The sequence below is a fragment of the Leucopleurus acutus genome (genome assembly GCF_964270905.1).
Source record: "Leucopleurus acutus genome assembly, chromosome: 12".
Classification (NCBI taxonomy): Eukaryota; Metazoa; Chordata; class Mammalia; order Artiodactyla; family Delphinidae; genus Leucopleurus; species Leucopleurus acutus.
This window is the reverse complement of record NC_139154.1, coordinates 26,157,374-26,174,610: the sequence shown is the minus strand read 5'-3', so window position 1 is coordinate 26,174,610 and position 17,237 is coordinate 26,157,374. Positions and strand designations below refer to the sequence as shown.

Genomic DNA, 17,237 nt, shown 5'->3' with positions numbered 1-17,237 from the left:
CATCTAAAACTCCACCCACTGAGCCCGGGGCTCTGACTTTTCCCCCCCTGCGCAGTGCGGAGCCCAGATGAAGGCCCTTTGGGACGTTGTGCCCGGTGGTGGGAGCCCGGGCTGTGACTCCCCGGTGGGGCCAGCCATCCTCCTCCGGGTCCCATCTTCATCTCTGTTCCTGTCGATGGAAGGTGGAGGGGTGTCCCCCGCCGGCAGCTGAGCTGTGAACAGCCGAGGACACAGACCCAGCAGAGCAGGACGCGGCTGCTGAGATGGCGGTCCCTCCAGGAGCCCGGGAGGCAGCTGTGTGCTGACCCTCAGGGGTATCGTGGCACGGGGGGGGCCTCCTCTCAGGAGGGGCCTGAGAGGGGCCTGAGAGGGGCCTCCTCTCAGGGCTCGCAAGCACCAGGCGTGGCAGGGGGCTCCAAGTTGTAGCAGTCCAGCCCTGGGAGGACGGCGCTGACCGGAGGCACGGCCACACCCTAACGCACGGCTCCTAGGACACACGGGGTGGGACGGGAAGTCTGTCTGAGGTCGTTCGCAGCGCCAGGTTGTCTCGTGCCCCACGCCCTCTGGCTGCAAGGTGGAACAGGCTTCCCGCCAGGACTGGGGCCTGTTTCCTCCCGGCTGAGGGCCCCGAGGCTGATTCTGCTCTGATTTTTAATGGCTTACTTTTTAATGGCTCTGGGCCTTAAGGGATTAGTGAAGGCTTGGCAGGAGAGAGGGAATCAGGCAGGGAGGAAGGAAGGGAGGTGAGGGCTCCAGCTGCTTTTGGACAGAAATAACTGGGACCACAGCCTGGGGACAGACCCTTCCTGTACCCTGGCGACACCCCGCCCCTCCCCCCGGGCCTGGCGCAGCCCCATGCACGCGGGGCCCCGACGACGTGGGAAGGTGGTCCACCGTGATGAGGTGGAATTCCTTTCAGCTGACTCGCAATGGACGCGTGCTGGGGCTCAGCCCAGAAGTGGAGCACAGCCCAACCCGGGGGAGCCACCAACAGTGTGAGGATGCCAGTGGCTCAGTCCTTGGGGTCACTGAGCCCATGGAGTGGGCGACTCCAGTGATCCCTTAGGCCTCGTTCAGCAACAGCCCACAGGCATTGGACAACAGTCTACGCTGAGCGCCCCCGAACCCTGATTCTAAACCGTCAGGCTGTTAGCAGATGCCAGAGGCCCCACTGCTGCCCTTGCCGGGGCCCCTGAGCAGTAGCTGCGAACCAGGCCTTTTATTTCCCACTGGGATTAAAAAAAGGGAAAAGGGTCTGCGGGTTGGCAAGCTGCACCCCCGCTAAAAGGGGCGCCAAGTCACCTTCCTTGACACAGACCAAGACCCCAGGAAGAAACACCTCACTTTAACTTTTAACACGTGTCCAGAAGGCACTGTCATCACCCTAAAAAGGAGCCGTGAAACGGGCATGTTTTATTCAGCACACGCTACCACTCCATAACACGGGGTGAAAATCAGGCTCTCAGGAACGTGCTTCCCAAAGAAAACTTCAGAGTAAAACGCTTACAGCCTGATTCTTCGCTTGGTTCCAAAAAGAAACCCAACAGCCTGCAGGGCCAGGGGTTTGGGCGGGGAGGACGGTGGGCGGGGCCTGGGCTGGCAGCTCGAGGTCGGAGGCCAAGGAACCTGGAGGAGACGGTCTGTCCTGGAGAGGGAGCCGGTCGCTCTGTGCCGACGGAACGTCCCTGGTTCTGTCCGTCAGCCCCAGGAAGCTGGCTGGCCACCTGAGGCAGAGGCCACCAGGAGGCCAAGCTCACCTCAGGTGGCCCGACCGGCCCACAAACTACTGACTCAGCCCTGAGCTTCTGAGTCCAGGTCTGCTCGGCAGTCGACAGACTCCTCCGAGGTCACATCTGGCCGTGCTGTCCCTGCTTCTGTAAATAAGGTTTTCTTGGCACCCAGCTGCTCTTGCCCACAAGGCAGCAGTCCAGCACGCTGAGAAGTCGGCCGATCCGCCTGAGGTGTCGTCTGCAGTGAGAGGACAAGCCTCCGGCCTCTGCCCTCGTCCCACGGGGCCAGCAGCGGGGACCAAACGGCCACAGCTGTGCCAAAAGCAAGACAGGCCTCCCCGGGTCATCACGAAGGGGAGCTGACCTGCTCAGTGCAGGGGTGAAAATCGCAAAGCGCTAACGTGTTGGGGGCTGGGGGAAGGCAGTTACAGGCTACTTCTCACCCATCGGGCATCGCGAGGTTCGACTCTGAACCAACAGGTGGAGCCTTTTTCCACCAAGAAGAGTCACAGGCGGGGGGCTTCCCAGGCGGCGCAGTGGTTGAGAGTCCGCCTGCCGATGCAGGGGATGCGGGTTCGTGCCCCGGTCCGGGAAGATCCCACATGCCACGGAGCGGCTGGGCCCGTGAGCCATGGCCGCTGAGCCTGCGCGTCCGGAGCCTGTGCTCCGCAGCGGGAGAGGCCACAGCAGTGAGAGGCCTGCGTACCGCAGAAAAAAAAAAAAAAAAAAGTCACAGGCGGTCTCCTCGCTCTGCTTCCCCACACACGAGTCCGCCTGCTTGGTGGTCTTTGTTCACAGGAAGGTGCCAGTAGCTAGTGTAGACCACCCCCCACTTCCATGTGTGTCCACAGACGAAAGCATCGTCCCTGGCTTTGCACAAAATGCATGACGTTCACATCCCAATGACCCGTCTCCCGCCTTCAAACAGAAGGTGTCTCCTATGGAGAGGTGGGACTCAAGAGCCCACAGCCCCATTCAGCGTGTCTGTCGTCCATCCACGTGTCCCCGAGCCCCCGTGTGGAGGGCCCCTGCGGGCACTGAGGGTCCGAGCACAGCTTCCGTCTCGGCCGAGCTCCCAGGCCGCAGGCTAGCGGTGGCCATGGTCGGGCCACGGCTACAGGGCCTGGGTGTCTAGCCGCGCCCATACCGTGGTCCACATGGTGGGCCTGGGAGGGGCAGGGCTGGGCGAGGGGAGCGGGGAGGTGGGGAGGGTCCTGAGCCATGAGCCTCTGCAGCAGGGCCTGAGGAGACATGGAGTCCCACAGGAGGCCTCGCCTCCTCCCAGAGCAGGCCCACCTCCCAGCGGCTGTGCCGTTCCACGCACTCCCTGCCCCGAGCGGTGTCCTTGTCGCCTGGTGGGCCGGCTGGTCCCAGGGTCTGGGGTCCAACAAGGGTCCTCCTGCATCTGCCCGGGCTGCTCCTTTAGCCAAGAGCTCGCCAAACGAGAGGGAGGACGGAGGGACCGGCAGCTCACCAGGCCCAGGGGCCCGTCCCTCAGCCGCTGGCGATGGCCGGCGCCCAGCAGTCCCTGCCCTTAACGTCGCAGCAGAACAGACAAGGTCGGCAGCTGACGTGGTGGACGAGAAGCCCGGGCCGGGCGGCCAGTGTTCTCATTCCTGCAGCCAGCAAGTCGGGACAGCACTGCCCACGTCTGCAGGGAAAGCTCTTCTTGCGCAACGTTCTCAAGGATGAGACGGTTTAGTTGTCTCGTGCTTGCTTGGTACTTTTTTTTTTATTTTGCTCCGGACAAGGCACAGAATTACCTTTGTAACTTTCTGAAAATGCTCAACACAAGCCCAGGCTCCCCACGGGCAGTGCGCGCAGGAGCCTGGAGGTGGGCTGACAGCGGGGAGCCCGGCGCGTCGGTGCCCGCACTCCCCGCTTAGAGCCTGTCCCGGGCCGACACAAGAAGAGGTGGCGAGAGGGGCTGCAGGCCACCCCACACACAGGCGGATGCGTTGAAAGACGCCCGGAGCTTCCGGGAGGGCTCTTCCAATTCACTCCTCAGACGCTAGAGAAATGCTCCCTTTTGATGTTCTCGCTGCTGAATTTCAAACACTCCCCTCCTCACTGATTTTAAAGCACATCTTTCTGATCTCAAGGGCTTCTGTTGGCTTATTTGAAGCTGGCCTGTAAGCCGTGGTCTCTCTGAAGCTGAGAAACACCGAGTCTGGTGAGAGCCTGCTGGGTGCAGGTCCCACCCACGGCCGTCCACGGACGGCGGGCACAGAGACGCCGGTTTCGGCTTCCGTGGGTCACCTCTGCTCTCCGAGGTTGCCGGCCTCTGCGTCGAGCAGTTAAAGCTTACAGACAACACGGAGCCTCCAGGGAAATGGTGCCGTGGGCTGTTTCCAAACACCTGGGCTCCCCTGGGTGCCCTGGACCCCACTCCACCCCCATCCCCACTGAGCAGAGCCAGGCTGGAGGACTTGCTTTGGCCACTGAACATCCCCACGCGGGAGCCTGTAGGGGCCAGTGCACTGGCGGCCACATGCCACCCCTGCCACGGCGGTGGGTACACTGCCGCCCGGGACTGGGCCATCGTCCCTGCACAAGGCCGGGTGGTCAGAATTTTAGCGTCCCTGAGTCACGTGGTCTCTTCACAACCACCAGCCCCACTGTTGTGGCCTGAGAACAGCTGGGCAGACGACATGCAAGTCAGCATGTGTGGCTCTGCCCCAGCAAGGCTTCTATCTACCGAACAGGTGGCAGGCGGGCTTGGCCCACGCAGCTGCAGGTGTCGGGGTGAGGGCACAGCGCCCCCCGCCTGTGGCAGATGCGCGGTGTGCGCGGGAAGCAGGCCTGGAGGATTGGGGCTGCCCGTTCCAGGGCATAACCGGCCACACTGCCCGGCCCAGGAGCTCCTTGCACCCCCTGGGGCTTCCCAGGCAGCGGGGGTGGGGGGGGCGACCTGGGTCACCTGATGACAGGTCGCTCTGAGCTGTGGGCGATCACCTCCTTTGACCCCCGACCTCAGCAAGCAGACATCTGGACCCTGAGTGGTGGAGCTGGCCTAGACAGCCTCTTTCCCCGTCCCTCCTGCTAACCCTCCCTGCCCAGCAGCAAGGTGACCGCGGTGCTCCGCTGCTCATGAGGACCTCGGCCGAGCCTGGACTTCTCCGCACGGCAGGGAGGAATGATTCATCAGGGTCGAGTGTGAGCACGGCGGGCATCGGAGGCCCAGCCCGACCTCGCTCCCCTGGGAGCCCCGCTGCCTGTGGTGGACACGCGGCATGCGGGAGCGAGCTGGCCGCCTCACAGCTGCGCCCTCTCGGCAGCCGGCGGTGTGGGCCCTGAGCCCGTGGGAGCCATCACGGGGGGGGCGTCAAGTGGCATCCCTGGAGCCACGGTGTTTCATGCTCAGACCATTCAGAATGCAGCATGGCTGACTCGGGTCCCATGGCCACCCGAGGAGAGACGGCCGGGTGGGGGTCAGGAGACAGGCCACGGCACACAGGGTGGGCGACACCCCGTCCCTGCCCAGGACCTCCAAGTCCAGGGGTTGGGGAGAAGGCCATGAATACCAGCGACAAAAGCAACACAGTCCACGATGGATGCAGGGGAAAGCCCTGCAGGCCAAGGATTAGGTCAGTGGGTGCGAGAGGGCCGCAGGCCTTTCGTGTGCGTGGGCGCGTGTCTGTGCCGCAAGGGGGAGGGGGGGAGGGGCAGGAACAGCCGCGGGGGGAGGGGGAGCCAGGCCAGCACGGGCGCACAGGTGCAGGATCTCTGCGGACGGCACAGGGGAGACCGGTGGAGACGCTGGAAAGACGGCAGGGTGGTGGCCGAAGTCTGAAGGGCTCCTCAGGCCACGCTAAGGTGCTCAGAGCTCCTGGGAGGCAACGGGCACCTCCAGGAGCACCCAGGTGAAGGGCAGGGTTACCGTAGGGCGCGAGGGGCCGCCAGAGGCAGGCAGCTGGAGTCTGAGGATGCAGACCCAGAAGGTGGCGCCGGAGGTGGGGGCAGAGGGGGCGGGGCTGGCCTCTGGGTCCCACCCATGACCACCGACCTACGCTGGCGCCTACCGCTCGCAGCCCTGGTGGCTGGCCCTCAACTCACAGGCGCTCAGCACCACCCTTCCTGTCTCCCGACAGCTGAATGAAACGGGGCCACGGCCAGGTTGCAAACTGCTTCCCTTGAACTCTCACCCTTTCTGACGACGCTCACTAAAGTCCTGAGCCTGGTCACAACTTTCACTTCAAGTGTCCCTGCAGGAAAATGGGTCCCAGGGCCCGGTCATCTCATTCGTGGCTCCCACACTTCGCCTCTTGACTGACCGGCCTGTCGTGCGGCAAGCAGGACCAGCGTGGACGCAGCAACAGCCTGGCTCCAGGGCTGCCTGGTCTGGCTGGCTGAGAGCAAGGTGACCCCTTTGCTTCCCTGGTGGACGGAACCAGTGCCCCGTCCCACAGAGGAGGGCTCTGTACACACATGGTCACTTCTGGTTCTGTCCACAGGGAGCACGTCAGCCAGTGTCACGAGATGCTGAAGACACAGCAGCACTAACCCAGACTTTCTCCCGAGTCAGAGGGCTGAGGCGGGCTGGGACGGGACCTCGAGAGGCCGCGTCACAGGCACTTGAGAAGCACCTCACATCCCCCTCGGCTGTCTGAATGCTGGTTGAGACCAAGACACACCTCCCACCAGGGCTTCGGGGGCCCTAGGGCGGGAACCCCAAAAGACACTGTTGCCTGGCCTCCCTCACACCCACCCAGGGACCAGGGACGGGGAGCAAGTGGAGCCGAAGAGGAAGCCCCGGCCCCAGCGACGTTACCTGGGTGGGTGCACTGCGGGACAGGTGCGCCAGGTCCCCGATCCTGGCCGCGGCCCGTGGGTCGCTGGAGCTGATCAGCACGGGGGCGCTGATCTCCATGGAGCGCCTGTGGCTGGCGGCCTGTGTGGACCTGTGCGTCACGCTGAGCGCCGTGAAGGAGTGTCGCTTCTTGGCATTCTTCTTACTGTCCACACGCCGCTGGAAGGCGCTGACCGCCCCCGTGCTGCCTGAAGTGGGACCTGGGGCCGCGCTGGCCCCCGCACCGGGGTCAGAGGGCATGAAGGTGAGGCAGCCGGACGCTGAGGCCGGGCCCAGCCTGTCCATCTCCATCAGCTGCTTGGCGGCATCGTTGAGCTAAGGAAAGAGGGGAGAGGCAGACGTCAGTGGACAGCAGCCGCACCCCACGTCCAGCCTTTTGCTCGCGCCTCAAAGCCACCAGAGTGTTCAAGCTGCCAGACCCTTCCAACAGCACGTCCAGTATGAACGGTGCGGAGAAAACACAGCGAAGGCCAGGGTGGCACCTGGACATTCTACTGAAAAGGGGTGTTTCCAGGGGCTGCTCCCTTCTCCCCACTTTGGCCGAGTGGGGCTGCCTGGGAAACACCCAGAGGGGGTGCCTAGGGTGGGAGCAGCCCCCATGTGCTCCCCACCTCGTGTACCAGCAGGACGCAGCTTCCCCGGCACGTGGCCACCCTAGGCTGACCAGACTTCCGGTGGAGCGGCCTCAGGCTGCCGGCAGAGCCCTGCCTGCAAGGTTCGGGGAGGGGGCAGAACAAGGGCCCTCCTGGAACAAGACACACCCGTAGACCAGGTGGGGATGGTGGGGTCCAAGGAAAGCATGAGCAGGGACCAGGGCGCGAGCTCAGTGCTGGCGCTGGGTCACCGTCCCAGGTGCCAGTGTGAAGAAGGGTTTGAAGCCTTTGCGGGGCGGGGGCGGTGCTGGAAGGACACACTGGATCCTGCCGGGAGCAGGAGAGAAAGTGTGTGCGCCAAGGGAGCCTTCAAGGGCATGAGGTCCCTGCAGGCAGGTGAAGGCCACATGGTGCTGGCTGTGGATCTGCAGGGCGCCTGGTGCGGGCGCCGTGCCACGTCCTCCCATGAGCCTGGAGCCGTGGGCCAGGCCAGGAAAGGTCCCTCGGCCCCGCAGGCCCTCCCTTGTATACCGCCCGGGGTTTGCGGCTGGCAGCATCTCGATGAGTTAAAAACAAGCAAAAGCAGCAGCGCTGGGTTTGCGCAGCGAGAGGGAGGGATGCCGTGTCCAGAGGCCAAGCCGGCCACAGGCGCTGGGTGCGCAGCCGCCTTCAGACGGCTCAGGCACAGGCTGTGAGCATTTCCACTACAAACTCCTGTCCTTCACGGGGGTTTGTAAAACTCACTCCAGGCCCCAAACCGCGTGATCTAAGTCCACGCTTGGCCCTGAGACGCTGCCTCCAATCAGGCTCAGCTGCCTCGCTCTGCTTTAAGGCTTTATTCGTTTGCCCCATCAGCAGTGCTGCTCGGAGAGCAAGCCGGTGCCCAACCCCCTCCCTCGCAGCCTTCGGGGGCCCTCTGACCCCCAAGGGCCGGCCTCCTCCACCCCGTGGTGTGCACCCACCTGCAGCGCCAACGGAAGAGCAGAAGCAGGAAGCGCCAGGCATGATGCCTTTGCTTATGGGCACCAGAACCCGGTCTAGACCTGCTTGCATGTGGCAGATTTCATTACAGAAATAAGGGCACCGACGACGCCCCCGGGCTCAGATGATCCCATTCGTCCCCAAAGCAGCAGCCCAGGGTCCCGGGGGACCCTGCTGCGTCAGTATCAGAAACCGCAATTTCAGAATCAGGAAACCCAGGCACGGACCGGCAGTGTGTGCGCACGCCCAGACCTGGGCAGGCAGGTCACCAGACCACTGGTTCCGTCCAGAGGGCTCTAGACTGAACGGAACCTTTAAAACAGGAGGAAGACTGGGAAGCCAGGCACAGGGGAAGACGTCAGGGATAAGAGCAATCGGTGGGACGCGCCCGGCGGCTTTCAAGGAAAACAACGGGGAACAGGTGCGCATGTCCACCGCTCCGCCCTGACCCGGGGGGGAGGACTGTGGTCCCCACACGTCCGCACAGGAGCAGCGGGCCGTGACCGCGCCCTGGGGAGCGATGTGTGTCCTCCCTTCCCGGGACTCAGGGGTTGGAGGACAGGGCTCAGACGTAGGGACAGCACGTGTCTCTGAGGCCCGCCGCCCGTTCTGGTCAGATCCAGCTGCACTTCAGTGGGCGCTGCCACCCGGGAGCCTTTCAAGATGCTGATTCTGGCTCAGTGGGCCTGGGGTGGTGCCCATATCTCTGCATTTCTACAGCCCCCAGAGACCCTGACGCTCGCAGGAGAGCCGGCTTCAGAGTGGAAGCCCCGCCCCGTGAAGCATCCACGTGACCTGGACGGCGGCTCTGCTGGTGCTTCCTTTAATCCACTTCTCCCACCGGGGGGCTGAGGACAGCACAGGTCGTTACGCTGGCAGGCGGCTGTGACTCCTCAGAGCTTCACAAACTCAGCAGCTGGCGAGGAAGGGTCTTCGCCTGCCCGCAGCTCCTGTGAGGAGACACCGCAGGAGCCCCCCTTCGCTGGCAGGGTGGGCAGGCGGCTGATGGGCATTTGGATCAGTGCTTCTTGGGTGTAAAACACTCTGCTCTTCACCAACTAAACCGTCTGTGGGGTGGTGAGAATGCAGCCCCAGCTCCCCTCCCCCCCCCAAAGGCTGCATCTGGGGCACAGCGGGAGCCCCCGGCACCAAGGCTCTCGACAGCTGGCCGGGCTGGTCGAGCGCAGGCGGCCGCTGATGACCACCACCAAGCACGGGGGACCGAGAGCCGCTGTCCCCCCAAAGGCTCGTGTGGCCCTTGCGCCAACTGAGCAGGTCCCAGGTGCAGGACCACGGCTCACGCCTCTCTTCTCCGTCTCGCCGGACACACCACGGCTCCCCTCACGCACGGCACGGGGGTGCTTATCCAGCCCTGCGGCATCTTCAGGGTAAAGACAACATATCCAGTGAGGTATACCTGTGCTTTTGGCAGCTGGAGGGGCTGGGTTCATTTTGGAGATTCAAATGTGTCTTTAAAAATCAGACCTTTTTTTGGCACGAAAATTAGGTCACGCAAATTCTCACACTGGGAGGCCAGCTACAGCTACCGAGGTTCGGGCGGGGAGGTTCTGTTCCCTCCCTTTTGTTACGAGCGTGTGCCGGTGACCTCGCGGGCCTGCTAGCAGCCCCAGCCTGTGTTTAGCGGGACGGCGAACGCGAGATGTCTGTTAACACCAGGTGCAAGGCTGTCCCCACCCACCGGAGGGTGTGTCCTACACCTGCTGTGGGACAGGCCCCCACGCGGGAGGAGGTTCCCATCCTGCAAGTTAACATTTCACACGGTGGGCAGCAAGGCCGGGGGCCCTGAGGGTGTGGCGGAATCACAGGACAACCGCCCCTGGCTGCCGCCCCACCACCAGCGCAGCCAGCTGCCTCCCCGCCAAGCCCCCGCCGCCCCCCACGTTCCCACTCGAGCCTGCTCTGTCCCCAGGTGCCTGAGGCGACGAACGAGCCTGCAGTTCTGCTGCCAAAGTGCACAGGCGAACTGAGGCCGCCCTCCGGTACCTGAGGTTAAACGAGAAACATCCATCCACCAAGGTCAACGCAGGCCAACACAGGAGCTGCACACAACTGCCTCGTCTTGCGAGAAAAGGCTGATTAGAGGCAAGGATTTGGGGAGAGATGATGTCTAAAAACGGAAGCGGGGAGGGGCAAATGGCATTCACTTCAGCCCCCATCACCCCGGGCTGGACAAAGCCCACCTCTGCCAGCCGCCAGGTGCTCCCCATGAGGGGGGCACCGCCGTCCACCAGCCCGCGTCCCAGCTGTCCTGCCAACGCGGCCCTGCTCCGAGGCACCCCCTCCTCCTGGGCTCACCCCGCCTGCGGGAACACGGCCGCCCTCTTCGCCCTGAGCCCCTCCGCAGGGTGCGTCTGAAAGCCGAGGGCCCCGGACTGGATGTTCCAAGGTTCCTGAAGGACCTGTGGTAATTCCCCCTGAAGGTGAACTTAAAGGAGACAAAGGCTGTTTTCCAGCAAAAGAGGGGGGCACAGGGCACCACTGCCTGTGCACACTCTAGGGAACCGAGGGGGGCGAGGTCCCCAGGGGCGCGTGGCTGGGGGCTGCCTGGGCGCTTGCAGGGCACTTCTGACCAAGGTGACCAGTCCCACAGGGCCCTTTTGCCTTCAGGAGGCCACGGAAGTCCTTACTGAGGAAGGAGGGGCCTGCTGACACCTGGGGAGGGGACAGGAGGCGGGAGCCCTGGGTGTCCAAGGAGGAATAGCAGGCAGAGGGGCTGGAGAGACACGTGGTTGGGAACGGGTGCCGGGGGTCAGCGGGGCCAGGGCCCGGCTCTCCTCTGTGTGGGCGGAGGGCTTGGAGGACTCCAGCGGGAGGACCCCCTGACTTCTGTCAATTTTCCAACGATGTCATTGGAAAATTCTCACAATTTAATGAAGAAAGCAGCAGAAATACTGATGCAGCACCATCCCAAATTCGTTCACAATCTATGTAAATTTACACACAGAAAAGAATACAGGAAACAACAGCACGCTCGCAACGTTTCTATTCATTCTCCTCCTACACGTGTATTGTATTCATATTTACTGGTAGGATTATGGTGACTCTGATTTTCCTCTTCACACTTTTCTGAATTTCCCTGTTTTGAACAACAGCCAGGTGTATCAGGAAGTCATTAAAAACAAAACGTGCAGATTAGGCTGGGACAGCTTCCGACATAGGGTGAGACTTCCGGGGCCGCGGGAGCACCATGTTTTTTCCACTCCGTACAAAGCCTGAGGTGCCGTAAAAGACCTTGCTGCTCCCCAGGTTAGACGCAGTGGCTTTGGGAGCTGCGGTTTCACGGCGGATCTGACAAAGGTTTCCTCCCCGTCGGTGGCTTGGTTAGGAGCCCGGCTGGGGGGTCTCTACAGGGAGCACAGCGCTCATCCTTGGTACCACACTCCCACCCCACAAGGGTGTCTGAGAGCTCAGAGGTGGACAAGACCTACCAGCCAAAGCGGGAGGAAGGCTGAGAGAGGTGGGCCCGGGCAGGGCCGGCAACCCTGTCCACCCCCCACCCTGAATGCTCGCCTGTGAATGCTCGGGGGTGGGGCAGGACGCCCCTGTGGGTCTGTCTTCTTAAGCAGGAGGAGCTCAGGCCTGGGGGGTCCCCTCCCTGCTCCCAGCTGGCTCAGGGCAGCAGTTCTAGACAAGGGGGCCAAGCCCTCGGGCGGGAGGCCCAGGTCTATGCTTGAGGGCGAGGCGCTAGCGAGCTCCACTGCCTCCGGATCTGACCCATGTTCCTCCACTGAGATTTGTTGATAATAAAGTTAGCACTTAAATTTCCATCTCTTAGACGTTCATCTTTCTCTCAGCTGGATCTGAGAACAGGGTGTGAAGACTTCTCTGGGGGCTTCCCTGGCGGTCCAGTGGTTAGGGCTCTGCAGTTCCACTGCAGGGCCTGGGTCTGATCCCTGGTTGGGGAACTAAGATCCCACAGAAGAAGAAGACTTCTATAACTAAAACCTCAAGGGCAACTCAATAAACTCTCCCCCAAACTTACATGTTTAAGAACATACTAACATAGGAAGAGTGTTGCAAATTTAGCAAGAAGAAGTCCTAACAGGAACAGATTTCAAACACACATCCATCCCCCTTTAAATAACAAAGGTTTACAGAAGCGTGAGTTAACCCCCGGGGATCATTTTTCTGTACCCGGTCTTGAGCCGAGCCTCAGCCATCAGCTCCCGCGTGGGGAGCTGGGCGTCACGGCCCAGCCTTCCGATCTGAATCTGCACCCCCTGCCCGGTGACTGCAGGCGGCCGGTGCAGCCCCCTGAGAGCCCAGGCTGGCTGCTCTGGCCTGGCCCACACGCATGCCACCACCTTGGCCTTGGCCTCCAGCAGGACTTGAAGCCCGACTGTTACTGAGGAGGCCCCGCCCTGCACAGTTCACAGATCCTCGTTCTCCAAAGTACAGTGTTCCTTCCCTCGGAATGAAACGAGAAACTGTTCCAAATTGGTTTTTAAAGGATCGAAGATTTTCTTCCTTGTCCACACAACAGCCTCAAAGACAATACTCCCGCAGTAAGAATACAATTTTGCGAGGAGACTCGAGGGCCCCTAGTGCCGGACACGCCGTCACAGGAAACGAGGTCCCCACGCGGCCCTCCCAGCACCAGTGCCGCTCCACGCCCAGCACCCAGGCCCGAGGAGGGGGAGGCCATCACCCCGCGGCACAGACCAGGAGGCGAGGCTGGCAGGAGCGCGGGGCTGGGCCCCCGGCCGACTCTTTGCCCCACGCGGCCTGTGGGTTGCAGGGAGGAGCCCGGATTTACTCTGAGAGCCAGGGGCCCCCCGGGGGCTGTAGGCAGGAGTGAGGCCCGAGTCACCTTCGTTCAGACGGTCTGGTCCACGTGTGACAACGGACCCTGGGGAGGTGAGACCGGTGGAGGGTAGGCTGGGAGATGGTGACAGATGACAGGGCTGCTCTCAGGGGCCCAAGACCCAGCACAGCTGAAAACTTTTTGTCTAGAAGGTTCTCTCTACATTTGTTTTATGCTATCAACCCCCAGGTAAAGGCAGGGTTAGAAATGAAGGACACGGCTGGGGGGTGGTCAGCAGACAGAGGCCCAAAGGCCGTGCCCTGAGCAGGGAGGGGATGCAGACTCACCCACTTGCGGTGTGTGCAGCAAACTCGAAGCCCCGAGAATGACCAGGCCGGCCTCCCGCTGCCCCCACCCCCCACCCCCACTCGCCCGCTGCCCCTCAGCTCCAGGCAGCCCGGGCATCACTGGGCCCGCACCGCAGCTCCTGCCCCTCCCCTCCAGCCCCCGGGGGCTTCTCTGAGCAGGAGAGCTGTAGGGTCCCGGCCGCAGCCTCCCTGCCCCCTTCGAGCCCTGTTTGCACAGAGGATACGCTGCCCTCTAGACTTCATCTTCTCTTCTTCCTTCTCTCGTCCAGCGAGACCGTGGGTTTCAAGACGATTCTCCGCAGGGCCTGGCACACGGCGGCGCTCGATGGAAGAGTGACTGAAGGGCTGAGCGAGTGGAGGGGTGGACGGTGGCCCCCGCTGGCCTGCAAGGCACAGCTCAGACAGGCTGGAAAACTGCTCTTTCAGTCCAGGGCTCAGACGCGCCAACAGACACAGGAACGGCCGCCCAGGGAGACCGCGGAGTCCTCAACGGCTTCACACCATAACTCTTAACTGCACTGGCTTTGAGGATTTGGAAGAAATAAACGCAACAGAGGACAGCTCTGAGTTCCTCTGAGGAGGCCGGGCAGAGGAGGTGAGGCCAGAGCTAGCCGCTCTTTCTCCCTTTGCAGTAACTGGCGGAGTCGAGGCGGCTGCAGAAGGTGGCGCCCCGAGCACACGCTGGTCTCAGAAGGGTCCGGGTCACCAGTGACTCGCAGCCTCCTTCCAAACAGAAGTGCTAATCAAAGGTAACGGGAGAGACACCACGACGGAGGCCCAGACGGTTAATCTGGGAAGTAATTCGTGGTCAAGTCTTAGAACTACTGGGGGAGCGGCGGCTGGCACTGCAGGGCCATCTCCCCACAAATGCTCTCTGCTCTGGAGGGAAGGCACCCGGAGGCCCCATGACCCTTTCCAGCTGCGCCATCAGACTCGCTGCTCCGCACTGAACACAGGCCTGAACCTCGGCCAAGGCACACTCTGCGGTCCCCTTAGTAACGCCCAGAGCCGAATCTCTCCACGGCTAAGTGTGCTTCTTTCACCTTCCCCACGGAGGCCCCCCCAGGGGGCAGGCGGAATCCTGCACACCAAGCCTCTCCCCCAACTTATTTCTCAGACACGGGTCCACCTGACCCACTGCGTCAGACTCGGGGCTGGGCCCGGAGCTTTCCAGGAGACTCTGACGCTCACTGAAGTTTCTGAGTCGCTGGCCTGGATGACTTGGTAGGGAAGGTAGGGATGTGGATTCCCAGGAGGGAAGCTGAGTGAAGGCACCTGTCGAAGCCACGGCCGAGGGCAGGGCGGGAGGGTGCGGAGGCCCAGGCAGCCTGCGGGGACGCGGAGGCCTGAGGAACCTGTGTCCCCGAGCAGGATGAGGATGAGAGGACGGCGGGTGAGGACACAGAGATTCCGAGTCAAAAAGTGTCCAGTGGAGGGAGCTCAAGTTGGCTGAAAAAAATCCCATCCTGCACGTACTTGGTTTTCTGGGTTATTATTGCCCATGTGAGCGACACGTGATGGGAAGGAAAGAAGCAGCTGGAGCCTGGGCAGAAACGGTCAGACAGAGCACCGCTGGCTGCCGTTCCCCCGGCTGCGCGAACCGAGGCCCCAGGAGGGGCTTGGGCTCAGCGGGCAGCCAGGCCTGGCTCCTTCCAACATCGCCTGCACTTCAGCCGCAGGTTGAGACACTGTCATGCCTGCTTGTCTACTGAAGATGGAAGTCATCTCTGCTTTTTTCTGGGCCCACCTGCAGCTGGATTTCCAGGCTGTGGGCAGGGCTACCACACAGAAGCTGCCGGGGAGGCTGCAGGGGCCGGTTTCACAAGGCCTTGCTAAGTCCCACCATGTGCTTCCAAGAAGACAGGCTGAAGGTGTCCCAGCTGAGACCTCAGAAATGGCTGATGGCTTAGCCCTTACACTTTGACCACTTCTGTGAAACACTGGCCCACAACTCAACAACACTACACAAACCCACTAACTGCCTACTATGTGCAACCACTATGCCAGGACCCAGAAGGGAAAAGAATTGCTACTAGTCTGGCCTCAAAGTGGCTACTTATGTAGTTATGAAGACAGAGACGATGACAGGAAAACTGAGACGTTACATGTCACTCTGTGTACAGTACATTACAAGATGTTAACTTCACAAATTGTTCAAAAAACACTAAAGGGGACTTCCCTGGTGGCACAGTGGTTGGGAGTTCGCCTGCCAATGCAGGGGATGTGGGTTCGTGCCCCGGTCCGGGAGGATCCCACATGCTGCGGAGCGGCTGGGCCCGTGAGCCATGGCCACTGGGCCTGCGCGTCCGGAGCCTGTGCTCCGCAACGGGAGAGGCCACAACAGTGAGAGGCCCGCGTACCACACACACACACACACACAAAAACCACTAAAGGAGGGAGTGATCAGGGAGAGCTGGTCCCTATGCACCTACCTATCTCCGTGGAGGAAAGTCCCAATGACCACACCCCAGCGCCCAGATCATGCCTTAGGGTGCAGACCCGGATCCCAGCGGGGCCACCCAAAGGACACTGAAGTCCTGCCCCCCAGGAGCCCCACGGCTCCTCCCCTCCGTCGCCTCCCGTGCTGAGCCTGCCCTCTGGTGACTGAGCGTCGTCTGTTGGGTGAAGTGCATTAAGTCTTCACAAAGGCACAGTCAGCACAAGGACACAGAAACGCGGGCAGGACTCATATTCAGGTCCGGCGGGATGTCCCTGCCCCCAGATGCCCACTGACGTAGAAGCTCGTGAGAAATGGGTCGTGCAAACGGAAAAACAAAACGGAGCTTCAGGCAAGATCGCAGCTCCCCCACGTTCTGCAGCAGGAAGCCCTGAGTGGCGTCTCTCCTGTTTCCTTCCTGGAGTTTTGTCGGGTCACCTCTGATGTGGCAGAATCAGGGTGTCCTGAGAGTTAGGATCTGGGTGAGGAAGCAGGGGTCACACCTGCTTGGAAGAAACGGAGGAGCCGCCAGCCCATGCCGCCCCCATTGGCCCACCCAGAACACTGGTCTCAGGACAGTGTTTCGACCTGGTTGTAACCCGTCTCCACAGAGGATGAGGGCCTCAAAGACTTCCACCCAGTCCTCACGTCTCTGATGAAAGCTGACCGTTTACTCTGGGCCCTGGGCTGGGGAGACTCAGCATGGGAGAGCCATGGCTGACCTACTGCTTTCCCGTTCTGTCAGAAGTACCTCTTGCATCCTAATTTTATCCTTATTTGTCCCCCCCCCCCACCCAGTTTTACTGAGGTATAACTGACATATAACCTTGTATTAGTTTAAAGGGTACAACATAATGGTGTGTCACCCTTATTTCAAAATTCGAAACCACTGCAGGTTAACAAGAAGGAATAGCAAGGATCATTTTCACCCTCTCACCTGAAATGCTAAGACCAAATTTATGGAACAGTTTTCAGACACGGGACATCAGAGAGCTCAGCAGTGAAGAAGCTCATAGACCACAGGACATGGAGTAGAGGACGCAGCTTCGCAGGTGGGGACGGGGATAATCAGCCCCACGTTAGAGGCGCCCTGGTCCTGCCCGTCAAAGGGTAAGACGGAGGCACGAAAGCATCACACTGTTTCTGTATAACTTACATCCCAGGACAAGGCTTGCAAATATTTGTAGGAATACAAAAACATCCAGCACTGGAAAAGCCAAAACTCACACCACTGGCATCCAGTTAAAGATACCAGGCAGGCAGAGAAGCAGGAAACCGCAGCCTCTACGTCGACGGTAGAGATACTCACAGAGGCAAAAGGTCGGCCAGTGGAGCAGAACCAGAAACAGCCCGGAACACAGAGCCCGCAGAGAAGCACGACGCAACATCCCGAGCACCCCGCGTCCGAGAGGCAGGGCAGCGTGCATGTCAGGAGACACAGCGGGGGCGCCTTCCGGAGACGAGCCCCGGACACCCAGCCCAGCCGTCCGCGTCGCAGAGGCCCCGTCCACCTGTCCGTGTGCCGTGCGCTTCCCGCCTGCTGCCCCCGCCGA

The 17,237-nt window shown here is 61.5% G+C and overlaps 1 protein-coding gene across 1 annotated transcript in view; it reads right to left on the bottom strand.

Moving 5' to 3' along the window:
* Window positions 1–17,237, bottom strand: part of SH3RF3 (SH3 domain containing ring finger 3) — a gene marked incomplete at both ends in the record, with an annotated part of 201,266 nt that overhangs the window by 61,999 nt on the left and 122,030 nt on the right. Inside the window, one exon of the mRNA XM_082851248.1 lies at window positions 6,502–6,855. Coding sequence (XP_082707374.1) covers window positions 6,502–6,855 — 354 coding nt within the window. The remainder of the gene's footprint in view (window positions 1–6,501; window positions 6,856–17,237) is intronic.